This window comes from Gymnoscopelus braueri, assembly GCF_963280865.1.
Source record: "Gymnoscopelus braueri genome assembly, chromosome: 9".
Classification (NCBI taxonomy): domain Eukaryota; kingdom Metazoa; phylum Chordata; class Actinopteri; order Myctophiformes; family Myctophidae; genus Gymnoscopelus; species Gymnoscopelus braueri.
Genome location: NC_137610.1, coordinates 37,902,804 through 37,915,977, shown reverse-complemented (window position 1 = coordinate 37,915,977; position 13,174 = coordinate 37,902,804). Strand labels below are relative to the sequence as shown.

At 40.9% G+C, this 13,174-nt stretch overlaps 2 protein-coding genes across 2 annotated transcripts; both read left to right on the top strand.

Moving 5' to 3' along the window:
* Positions 1-290: 290 nt before the first annotated feature.
* LOC308091419 (uncharacterized protein) lies at positions 291-3,421 on the top strand. Its single transcript, XM_080437035.1, has 2 exons — positions 291-724; positions 1,192-3,421. The coding sequence occupies exon 2, from the start codon at positions 1,281-1,283 to the stop codon at positions 3,066-3,068; it is 1,788 nt and encodes a 595-aa protein (XP_080293161.1). The 5' UTR covers positions 291-724; positions 1,192-1,280; the 3' UTR covers positions 3,069-3,421.
* A 2,136-nt stretch (positions 3,422-5,557) lies between these two features.
* On the top strand, positions 5,558-8,104 carry foxl1 (forkhead box L1). Its single transcript, XM_080437880.1, has one exon. It carries the CDS (start codon positions 5,813-5,815, stop codon positions 7,034-7,036), a length of 1,224 nt encoding a protein of 407 aa, XP_080294006.1. The 5' UTR covers positions 5,558-5,812; the 3' UTR covers positions 7,037-8,104.
* Positions 8,105-13,174: the final 5,070 nt, after the last annotated feature.

Here is a 13,174-nt window from a genome sequence, read left to right as displayed (position 1 = left end):
TTATTTAGGCTTTGCTTCCAATTTTCTGTAATTATTTCGTACACCAGTGGTTCTCAAATATTTTCATAAATGTTTTGTGCCAGGGAGCTTTTGTGTTGATAGTGTTTCAAAAATTATTCCAAATATTACACGTTTTATTTCAAGTTTTTGAAAATAGCAGATCTACAAGCTCAGCCCAGCTCAGCGTGTAGATCGGCTATTTCAAATAACCGACGCACATGTGGCCTTCTTTTAGGCTTGTTTTCCTAAACATGGTTGCTTATTTCTCTCACAAAACCTGGCAACACTGATCAACAACACAACGTCCAAATACTTTCTGCCGATACCTGTCCTTCTTGCTGGCTACCGTAAATAAATCATACGTCTAAAAGAAAACATTTCGTAGAGTGTAATACTAAATACATTTATACGATACGTATTATTACTAATTTGCAATTGTTCGAAACTTGCGTTTAATTAGGCTACCATTTGCTACTACTTATAAAGGATCATGTTTAGGGTAAATAACAGAGAAATGGAACGGAAATGTACTGGATGGGCACGCCCCTGGCCCGCCTACACCACGCCACGCAAGAATATATTTGTTATTTTATTCTGAGTTATGTTCGGGACATTCGAACGTTTTACACTTGTAAAAATCGCGGTTCTGTCACAACAATACAAATATCCCTCGTTTTTGTCTGAAATTGATGATTTTTTTCGCTGAATTTTAAGGATTTCAATGGTAGGAACCACATACATTTGCAAATGTTTTTGGGGGGACTGTAATTTGAGTTACACGACCACAACCAGTGTTGCCAGGTCTGCTTATTAAAAGTGACTTTGAGCTTGTTTTTCCTGTAAAGTTGCTTGTAAATATTGGTAGTTGTGGGGTTTTTTGGGCGTGTTTCTAAAGTGTCGACTTATTTGGGCTAAGGGCTTGTTTCCTAATGTTGTTTAAACCAGTGTTTCTTAAACATTTTCATGTCAAGGACCCCCAAATTAATAATGTATTTGTCTGCAGATACCCATCTGAAAATATTTTGTGCCAGGGACCCCACTTTTGTGTTGTTAAAATGTTTCAAAAATGTTCCAAAATTACTTATTTATTTTTTCAAGATTATTTCTTTCTTTTTTGGGGGAAAATATCCGTAGCCAAGTCGCTTCTTTTGTGCTTGTTTTCATAGACCTGGTTGCTTATTTCTCTCACAGAATCTGGCAACACTGCGCTACAAACAACAAGTCCACCGTCAACAACTTTCAACCAAAAGCTGTAAGGAAAGCGCGCGTAAGGAATAAGGATGCCTCCATCATCTAGGACAAAACTCGAGCCATGGATAGAGAACCTGATCCTCAGTTATGGTACTGAAACAGAGAAGAAGACAAAGAGCGGACGGCTTAAAGCTCACGTTGTTGCAGTGGGACCGATGGCTCTGTCTCAAGCGCAGGGAGCGCAGGACGGTCCAACAGATTTGCTCTTCCTTTCTGATGGAGTCGTACAGATGCCAGCTCTTCTAACGGCATCTGCCTGGGAGGCTCTTCAGGAACGAGAAGACCGAGAATGTCTTTCTAGCCTCGTCAACACAACGGTGTGTGTGCAGGCGTACCGTCTGCAGTTTCACATGAATCCAGAGCAGACCAAGTGCAGATTCTTCGTGTCCGTCAGTAAGTTGGCCACTATCGCAGCCGGACCGCCCAAAGACGTTACCCCTTCCTGTACGACTCTTGCCCCTGTTAGGCAGCAGATTTGTAAAACATGGAGATCTCTGTTGCTTCAGGGCTCAAGTGCCTCTCAGGATTCCCAGTGTAGTTTCGAATTGTCCAATTTGCTGGGGGCATGGCAGCATGACGCTCTGAACTCTGTACTGGAGAGTGTTCAGAACAGGCTGAGGGTGGCGCCTTGCCCTGCTGTGTCCCTGCAGCCCTCCACCTCCTCCTGCAACCCACCCAGCACCCATGCAAACACATACACAGGCTGGGATGCTGACAGAATCAGATATAAATCTGTGGAGCAGTTCAGCATCCCTGTATGTCATCTTCTTATGCCAGAGGAAGAGGCTCAACAGCCACAAACTGCTTTCAAACAAGGGTACGAGACACCAAGTGGAATCCTCAATCCCCCGGAAGACACAATTACAGATTTACCAAATACCGCTCATCATATAGAAACTGTTCAACCGATTCTTGGTCATTTTAACACCAATACATTCCCTCCTGAGATTCTGGAGAGGGGTTCTCTTGGCAGCGAGGACACATTGTCCCAGGTTGATATACTAAATGAAGACACAATTACAGAGTCGAATCCTTGGGATGCTTTTTCTCCACCATTTGAAATGCTGAGCACTTCTTCATGCTCAGATGAATCCATAACCTCAGACGCCATCCCACCCAAGGCCCTGACTGATAATGCTGGAATTACAATCCAGGTGGAGGGTGTTCCCTTGGTAGCCATCACACAAATGTCCTCCAAGGGTTCATCAGAGATTTCCCAGATATCAGAACAGAGCAAAGAACCGACCTCCTTTCCCCCATACCAGAAACCACAGTCCACACCCCGTCTTGTTCCTGTGTCCAATTCTTCAGTTTCTGGGAGTACAACAGAACCTATCGGCAGGACTCTGATGTTCCCCCGTATTAAGGACCGCTGTTCCCCTCTCCTGGTGTCGGATGAAGAAAACCTGCTGGTGGAGGAGGAAATGGAGACACAGGAAGAGGTTGCACAGAGGAAATGTAGGACTGTAAAGAGAAAGATTAATCACTGCAGTTCAGACACGTTGATTGCCTTGGAGGAGGAGGGAGTCCACTCTTCCGGGAGCCCTCCCTCTTGGCTGTTTGAAACCCAGAGGGCTTCCAGGGCCGAAGTAAGGAGCAGTTTAAAGCAAACAAAATCTGTGGGGACTGTCTCGGGTGTGCACTCCACTGTTCATAGTGACGGTACACAATTCTCATATGCATATAAAAATGCTGGCCAACTATTGCAGGATCTCAGCAAATTCAAAGTTGCAGATGACATGCTGCACTGGGCAGTAAAGTACCTTACAGTTCCAAATCAGACCGATAAAGCTCACAATTTGGTTTCTGAACAGTAGATCTTTTCCTCAAATGTGTCACGCAGCTATCGCTGATGGCTCCTTAGGGCAGACAGCTCTCACCCCCTAAATCCTGAATATGAATTCTTGCCTTCCGGCCAAAGGTTAAAGACCCCTGCAGCTAAAAACAATAGGTACAAATTATTCTCATTTGTACCTACTTCCATTCGTGCCATCAATAATAGCAGCAGGAGGAGGTAGCTATGAGTAGCTATTATTATCTGGATCTTGTGATTATGTCTATGTCTATGTGTGTCTTGTGTATGTATGTTTACTGTGTGTTGGAGTTTCTTACTATGTGCTGTAACATAAATTGCCCAGTTTGAGACATAATAAACTTGAACTTGAACTTACACGATGAGAGAATGTTGTTGTTTTTTGTTGTTGTATTTTGTCTGCCTGCTTCCCAAGTCAGGACTGAATGGAGTTACGGAACATTCAAATTAAACCTATTAAAAAAGTCACCTCCCTTATTAGATCATTCATTCTATAGGATTGGATACTACTGTCCTAGAGATGACTTAAGGTTATCAATTATTTAAATTGTGCTGAAATTCAAGTGATAGAGTGAACTGTATCCAGGTCTGTTTTTGAGGACCTGGTGCTTTGTACATTCAAATGTTCGAAATGTTCTCCCAGTTTTAGCAACTGTTATTCATGTGCTGTTGAAGAAATGTAGACTGTCTCGATGAATATAGTTTTTGTAGCATTCAAGGCAGAGCTGCAAAGTCTTTCATAAGAAGTGATTGTTACTCTTGAGTAGGCCTACGTTATTTTAAGAATAAATGCTGTTTTTGTCCAGAAGATGTCGCAATTGCCTGACATTTTCTAAAACTTTCACCCCTCCATGCTTTTCTATTTTAATTTGAGATGCCATATAGTTAGACAAACTCGATTCATGTTTATCGAAAAATATGTCAAATTATGTCCCCGTTCAGACCTATACATGCGTTTTCATAATAATATACAATATACATGAGACCAACCTGTTGTTACTGTGCCTAGAATAAGTGCAGCAATCGAATAAATCAGCATTCACTGTGGATGTATTATGATTAATGTATTGATACATTTTATCATCACAACTTCAAAGAAATATCTGCACTGTAAAAGATGTGCTTCTTTGATCATCGATTATAGTGATGCTGGTATTCTGTGCCCCCCGCCATAATAGCTTACTGCTATATGGCCAACTGTTTTACACCACAACTAACCTGCATGTCATCGAAGAGCCGTTTAGACCTTCAGCTGATGCTGAACTGTGTCAGCTGATTCTGTCAGCAGCCATGGCCACAGTTGGCCAATCGATGCCTTCTACATATATACTCTTGCCAAAAAAAAGTAATATTAAATGTCTTCTTTTGATTAAGTTAAATGTGGATGAGAGTTGTCAATTAACCCTTTAACCTATAGCTTATACCCACAGATACAGGATAGGTTGGCACTAGGGACATCTGGGCACCTTGGCTATTGTGTCCAAAATGTTAAGAAATACAATATTTTTTTAAAATTAATATTAGACCTTAATTGTCGAATGTTTAAGTATGTTCTAATCATGTATACTTTACTTAAAAACATTTTCCAAATATTTTATTTAACATTTTGGAAAAAAATAGCCAATTTAACACCGAGGTGCCCACCTATCCTGTACCCACTTAACGGAGACGGGACACTCACTGTATCAGAATGAAAAGCAATTTCGCCCACATGCTACACACTCGCATTACTTTTGGTATATTTCTTGATGAATCACTGTCTGTTCAGAAGAAAAGAAAAACAACTGCGAGAAAACTTCGGAGTTTATACACTGAAACCTCGAAACTCTTAATGTAAGCAAGACGCAGCTGTGCGCACTTGTAAAGTTGTTATAATCCCCCTTCGCCCTATAAACAGGAAAATACATAATATAAAGCATCATGCACGCATCTACAAATAATATACTTTAACATTCCGCCAAGTTGTCCTTTTAAGGTAATTGCGACTGCTTCCTTGCAGCTGTTGATAAAGCAATTAAAACGCCTCGTTTAAGTTTTTCCCCCCAAACTTGGATGAAAAAATGTGATATAACCTAAAAGTGAATATCTGCAACCATATTGTGGAATGCAAAGTTCATTCAAGCGATTTTTAGTTTTTCAGCAGCAAATATCCCTAGCTTACCTTCATTTTGTTGAACGGGTGATAAAGACAAGAGGGGGGGGTTTGACAAAAGTAAAAAGAAATTGTTTAACTTATTTTCCTTTTAATTCACTTTGTTTTCATTTCAGCTAACCCAAAGCAACTCCCAAGAAAGGACTCCGCAATGTTTGCTTGTTCTCTCTGTGTGAGCAACTCTCAGCGTCAAGGGTGGACGTGATATTTCAAACAGCACATCAGTGCGTTTATGTATTGGGTGCCCGGAAATTTTTCCAAATAAACACAGCTTGATTCAACTTGGGTGGGCAGACTTATCAACAGACTAATTCTATAAACAGATGAGGGAATAACCCGGCACCTCATTGGTCGGGTGGGCAGCGGGGACACGCGGGGCTCTGTGCAATGAAATTTTAATTAATGTGGGTGGGCTGAGAACACAACGACTGTTTATGATGGACAATTTATTTCCCTGCCCAAAGTCAACATAACACAAGCAAACGTACAACAATTATTTAACATTTTTCTAGGAGCCTCATGAGGCCAGCAGGACGCAGAGGGCCAGTCTGTCAGTGAAGTTGAACCGGGACAGACGCACGGTTCCTCGGCGTAAAATGACTCTGTACCACAGTCGCCTGCAGCAACTCGGAGTGCCACCGTCGGCGCATCTGAGCATCTCCAGTCCCTCCCTCATCTACTTGTATGGAGGGGACAACGGGGGGATCGTACCGGCTCTGAGCTTCGTCCCAGCCCGTCACCAGGAACCACCGCAGAAACCGCCGTACAGCTACATAGCGCTCATCGCCATGGCCATCAAGAGCGCGCCGGAGAAGCGCGCGACGCTCAGCGGCATCTACCAGTTCATCATGGACAGCTTCCCGTTCTACCACGACAACAAACAGGGCTGGCAGAACTCCATCCGCCACAACCTCTCCCTGAACGACTGCTTCATCAAGGTGCCGAGGGAGAAGGGTCGACCCGGGAAGGGCAGCTACTGGACCCTGGACACCAAGTGCCTGGACATGTTCGAGAACGGCAACTACAGACGGAGGAAGAGGAAGCTGAAGAACCAGCAACAAGAAGCGGTGCTGGACGCTAGATCTGGTCACAAGCGCAGTAAGAGCTCGGGATCTTCTTCTTCGTCTTCTTCTCACCATCACCCAGGTGCCGTCAAACACCAGAGTGACTCTCATCACCCGAGGAGAACGGCGATGTCAGACAGCGAAGGGACAGAGCTGGATACAGAGAAGGTGGACACGCAGACACATCAGGGACAGTATTTCCAGCGAAATACGGATTCAAAACCAGTCCTTGTCGAGTTCAACCACACCGAACCGAAGCAAAACATGCCCACGCAGAGACTTAAATTATCCGTGAATGGAGAGTCCCTGGCGAGCGGCAGTGAGTCCATCCAGAGGTCGTTTGGAGCGCAGGAACACACAGTGTGGCGGGACAGCAGCGACCATGTACCCGCAGCCTCTCTGCCTCTGCCCCGGGACAACGACCAAGAACAATGCAGATCAGCGTTCAGTGGAAGTGACAATGGGAACAAGAACAACAACATCTCGTCATTCGCCCAGGACAGAGTGAAGGGAAACGTGTCCAACAACAACTCTAGTAGCAGAAGCACGGATAAATCAAAGGGTTTTAGCATTGACAGTATCTTATCCAGAGATGGGTTCACTTCTTCAGAGACATGCGCAGAGCGCCACGGTCCTGCCTTCAGTCCGGCTGTGGTCCTGGGTTCGACGCGCGCGCATCAGCTGTACCAGATGGGGTTCCCCTTCTGTTCTTACCTGTCACTCACGTGCTCAGACAAAGTTTTACATTACAAATAATTAAACAGTGGTGGAAAATGTACTCACGTTTTTTACTTAAGAAAAGTATCAATACTGCAATATAGAAATACTCTGTTACAAGTAAAAGTCCGGAATTCAAAATTGAGTAAAAGTACAAAAGTATTGGCATCAAAATGTACTTAAAGTACCATAAGTAAAAGTAGCCTACTAATTGTGCAGAATGTCCCATTTTAAGTTTTCAAATGTATAAAAATCATTTGAAAATAGCAGATCTACATGCGCTCACAATGCTTTGCACAGCAACGCATTGTGAGCTTGTAGCTCTGCTATTTTCAAATTGTCGAAATGTATATATTATAGGAGGACTGAAGTGCTTAATGTGTTTTGTAATAATAATCCAAATCTACAAAGTAACTACAGTTTTAAAATGAATGTAGTGGTGTAAAAGTACAATATTTGGAACCGAGATGCAGTGGAGTTGAAGTAAAAGTATTGGAAATGGGAAATACCCAAATAAAGAACAAATACCTCAAAATTGTACTTAAGTACAGCACTTAAGTAAATGTACTTAGTTACTTCCACCATAATAAAAATAAAACTGTGTTTACTTTTACGCACGAATTACGCGCATAGGTAGATTTACCACCGACTATAATAGGCCTACTTTAGCGCTGCCTTTCTTTGAGGACAAGTCGGCTTTTGTTTTACCAAATGTCTGTGCTAATGTAAAAAAAAGAAAAGAAAAGAGGAAGTACCACATGTCTATGACAATTGTCACAAAATTGGCTATCAATGGCCGATTTTACATGCTTGTTAGGTCATTTTTCTATTGATTTTCCAAACGCCTGTTGCTTTTTTAAATCTATGCGTAATGTGATGTTTGACATCCAGCAAAAACGTTCAAGTGCATGCGGATGTTGTGATTGTTCATGTAAATGTTTATGAAAACTTGAGATGTATTTCTCTCTTCATTCATAACAGGAAAGCTTTACAGTAAATGTATATGTTGTTCAGTTAGGAGGTCTGTATATTGAAGTTTGGCGATGTCAAGACAAATAGGCTTTTCAGTAAGCCTATTATAGTATAGTTAAAATTGAAAATGTATATCAAAATGATCTTACATCCAGGTTTGTTAATTCTGAATTAAAATAAAGTTTAGTTTGGTAAATGAATGGCACAATGCAGTTTATTTAACTTTGGGGGGGGAGGGGAGGAGGAAGAAGAGAGTAGACATTCTGAACTGTGTCACTGTTAAGGAACAGTGTCTCTTTCAGGTCTGTTTAATGAAAATATCACTTCATTGGTAAAGCTGGAAGACAGTACACTACATCCTAAACAATAAAAACTGTCCCATATAAAACACAGAATTATGCCAATGAAATGACTGAAGATAGCTGATCTTGGGCCACTGACACTCTTCAGGTACATTATTAGACTTCCATAGTTAAATTAAGACTCAAGAATTTGCTGTGTAAGTGTGCTCATTTTAAACCTACTAAATAATAGGAATAATAATAGAAAAGCTCACAACATCTGTCGTGAAGCGTATAGATCTCCTATTGTCCCTATTTGTCATGAAACAAAGTAGCCCTATAGGGCTTAAATGGTTAAGAAGATGTCCCACCTTCTGTTTTTCTTTTACAAATCAATCCCTGACAATGTCCTTTGCATTTGTGGTGCAGTCACAATGAATTCATCATTTGGACTGAGGAATGTCAAGGATTGAAAAGCTCTGACATGGTTTTAAATCAAATCAATATTCATTATGAAAAGGAAAGTTGAAATATGATGTCCTAGTAAAAAATTAAACCGCACAAATACATTTACCATACATTCCTCTATGCTCAATTTGAGAATCATTTATAAAGGGAGAAAATACCTACCTAGACTGACCCTAAACTCGGATGACACCTGCATTAAATCAGAGGACTATGATGACAGCATCATTGCAAACAGAGAACACCCACGTCTAAATATAGGCCCATAGCTTAGACACACTTCTCTGAAAAGCTCACTCTGCAAGCCTGCACTGTGCGGATCAGGAATGTTTGTTGAAATAAATAAACCTCCCCACATTTGAGGAGAGGAACTCACAATCACAAGCATTTCCTGTGTATAGGATTCTTTTGGGAAGAAGTGTAAATAAAACGTCACGACGAAAACCTTTGAGGGGAAAGGAGAGAGGGAAAGAATAAGAGAGAGCAAATGCCCATGATTATTTAACTTCTATCAGTTTAACAAAGCATGCTAAAGTGATTGCTCAGCACCTTGACTCTTTGGGACTCTGGGTCCTTTTATTATTAATTAACTCATTGCCTAATCATAATGAATCCATTGGTTTATGCTGGCCTACATCCAGAGGGCTCCTCAAAGCAGTGTAAATTAATTAATGTTGACATAGCTGATACTGTCTATAACTGTTTTAACAGTAGAAGATCCTCACGAGAAAGACGCTCCAGGAAAGGGGAAATCATTCCTGTCACATACTGTATGTTATCACAAAAGACAAACATTTGTGATGGACTATGGTTAGAGATCCTTATGATGCAATTTAATGATGATTGTGCAAATCCATATTAAGAGTTGTGTGAACCAATGGGTATGGCTTAAATCTGACCACTTTCACATTTGTTTTAATTTTCAAAAAGTGCGCTGGCAGCAACCTTTATTAAAAGAAAAAGAATTGCCAAAAGCCAAAATAAACATAAGTTATGAGTTAGCAGCTGTATTATTGTCTTAATAAATAACTGTTGGGGAAGAAAAACAGTTAACATAACAGTGTGTAATTGGGAAGCAGACGGCAACATCCTCTTTGAGTGTAAAAAATGGACCCTTGAACACCCTTAGGTCCATTTTCGAATGAACCACACTGAAGATTGTACTGCGTATAAAAAGGAGTAAGTTAGAAAGACAGAGGACTTGCAAATGAGGGATTATGTGACGGATGTTTCTAAACACCCCCCCCCCCCCAAAAAAAAAAAAATGTTTTCCTAATGTTTATAATGATCCCCAATACAATGTACGTAATAATAACAATTATTATTATTATTCACATCAAAAGAAGGAATTTTCAAAAAGATCCCAAAAGGGTAGCACATCCAAAAATGTCAATTAAATGGAGGACAAAGTACTCACATTTCCACTTTTTTTATTGGCACAACAAAATTAACGCTTATGTGTTTCGGCTATGAGCCTTCCTCAGAGCATTCATATCACATAGATTCAACTCACTTTATACAAAAGGTCAGAGTTCACCTACAGCTGAAATCTCAAGTCAATCACCAAGGTGGTGTGCCAATAAAAAAAGTGAATATGTGAGTACCTTGTCCTCCATTTAATTGAAATCCTTGGATGTGCTACCCTTTTGGGATTTTTTTTTAAATTCCATCTTTTGATGTGTATACTGGACTTTGGGTCTAGCACTCCACTGAGAAAACCCATTGTTGATGCGCAACCTCTTTTTCTTATTTATTATTATTATTATAACAATCATCATCAACCTTACCTGATATCCATATTTTCGGTCCCCATTGATTTGATTGTTACATACTTCTCTTTTCTTTCTTTCTTTTTTCATATATTTTTTTTGCTTTTATGCCTTTATTGATAGGACAGTAGGCTGACAGGAAATGGGGAAAGAGATGGAGAGTGACATGCAGCAAAGGCCATCGGGATCGGGAGTCGAACCCACGACACGCTGTCAGGCTGGATTACCAGCCTAGGTGGAACGGGTAAATCGATGTGGGTTAACTTTCGATCAAGGCGTGTGAGTACAGCATAAATGGCTCTTAACCACATAAACCTATGTACTTCGTTGACCGGGGTCCCCCAGGGGTCTATACTTCAGGTCTTTCTCGATCCAGGTGTGTATTGACCCTCCACAAACTTTGAAATGACCCCTGTAGCCTAATGATGTCAAAACCTGATAACCAAGCAGTGACCAAAAGTTTTAGGCCTATGAAAGGAAACTGAGGACAGAACGAGTGGGAAGGACATTCAACACAGGTCACAGTGATGCTAGTGATTGACACATTATCCAGCTACCCACGCAACCCCATGGAATGGAAGTAAACCCTGGGGTCCCGGATCTGGTGTGAATACAAAAGCCTGGGTATTACCTTTGGTGTACTGTATATGGGTCCAACACACATTAAACCAAGTCCTCAATATCCCATGTCGCTGGCTTTTTTGCGTGTGTGACAATATAAATTTACATTAAATGAACATATGTTTTATTATAAACAAAGATGTCTTTAAGCCTTCACAATGTGTAGCACTACACAACAAGTTTGATATACAAAACTAACAATATCCAGTATGACTATGATTGTTTTTCTAATTTATTTAATGTCAGACTAAAATTAATTGCATTCAGGATTTGAATTCATTCTCAGAATAACAATTTATGTTGACAGGGAGCTGGCATATTAAGGAAACATAGGAATAGTGCAGGCTTAGAGAGCATTAATGAGTGAATTTTCAGTCTCTTCATCTCTATTGCTCATTTTTAGACTAGAACAGACAAGCCTCAATAAATCAGTAATAGGGGTCATATGGTGAGCGAGAAAAATAGCACCAGTTCTGGAAAGTGTCATCACCCTCGTTTCATGTGCAATCAATTCTCAGTTTAGCACTAAATCACACAGTTTAAAACTTACGATTTCAAAAGGGGGTTTAATCCAAGTGTTTATTATATTTTTTCACTCTCTATATAAACCGGCTACAGTTGTCCAAATACACACTCAGCACTGGGGGAGGGTGGGGTTGTGATGAAGATTGATGGGCTTGGTCCAAGCAACATTAGCTGCTAATCAAGTTAAGTTTCCTGGCACAAAGCTTTATACATCATTATCCGCCTCAAATGTCCACCAGACTAGGACCTACACTGTGCTGGCTGCTGAGTCTGTTTTCAGGCTGTCCAGAAACACACATGGTTGCATGCTTTCACATGACATACATACACACATACCGGCCTGTAGCTGTGATGTTAATGATATGCAAACAGACATTCACACAAATGCACACATAACCAATGTTTGTCATACACAAACACTAACCTACAGCATAAACATACAGTATGACACACAGAAATAAACACTGATCTGATTAAGATGGCACATTGGTAGGTTGTTTTCAAAGCAGCATTCTTCAAAGGAAGGAACTTCCAAATTAAATTGTTAAGCCCGGCAGATGGTGGCCAACAGAACCGAGTAGTTTTCAGGAGACCAGACCATGTAAAATTCGGTTCTCACAGAAACTATTCAATATTTCTACAGCATTAGATTGACAACCAAGTTTTATGAGGTTTAAAAGTGCGTGCGTGCGTGCGTGCGTGTGTGTGTGTGCGCGTGTGTGTGCATGAACACTCACAGGAAGACTTGCACCCAGCAGCAGACTTATCCGGCCTCAGCCTGGGACCACCCTGAGTCTAACACTTAATCCAGGAGGAAGTGGGGCTGTATCAGTCTCCCTCTGAGGGTAACAAGAGTGCAGCAACCAACCGCACAACACATATACAGGCCTACATAACACACAACACACATAGTCATACATGGACATAATCATGCTATGAATGAACCAACCATACAACACACATAACACATAGGCATGCTATGAACCAGAACAACGCTCCAGCAATGTAGAAGATTTCAAATGTGTGTGTTTATGGGGAAAATTCATGTTGACACCATGGTAAATGAACATGGTCTCACTCTCTCTCTCACAAGCGCACACACACACACGCTTCACTAAAGCTAAACTGAACCATCAAAAAGCTTTGCACAGCTGGTCTCAGAAATGTTTGCTGGCCATGCTATTGTTATCATGATGGTGAATGTATCATACTTTAGTTTGTATACTAGGCCCTAGGCCTATACTGTATGTTATATGACTGTGAGTGCAAGTGTGAGATCCATGACCTGCAGGTGTGGACTGTGTGGATCATGTTGTAAAAGAAAGATGCTGACGTGTGTATGAGTGGTTACAATTATTCATGTATCTGTTTGCTTTTGAATGCATTTAACTATTCTCAAGTGATGAGGGAAATCCTGCAAAATGGGACACTTTGACAGTTAAGATGTGATGGTTAAGGATAGGAACATAAATATAACAGAATGGATAAAAAAAAATCACATGAACGTGGATATAATAAGTGTGTGGATTTGTATGTACCATAAG

Bases quoted from the DNA above. Each gene is read 5' to 3' on its own strand.
- LOC308091419 (XM_080437035.1), top strand. From the start codon at position 1,281: ATGCCTCCATCATCTAGGACAAAACTCGAGCCATGGATAGAGAACCTG.
- foxl1 (XM_080437880.1), top strand. From the start codon at position 5,813: ATGACTCTGTACCACAGTCGCCTGCAGCAACTCGGAGTGCCACCGTCG.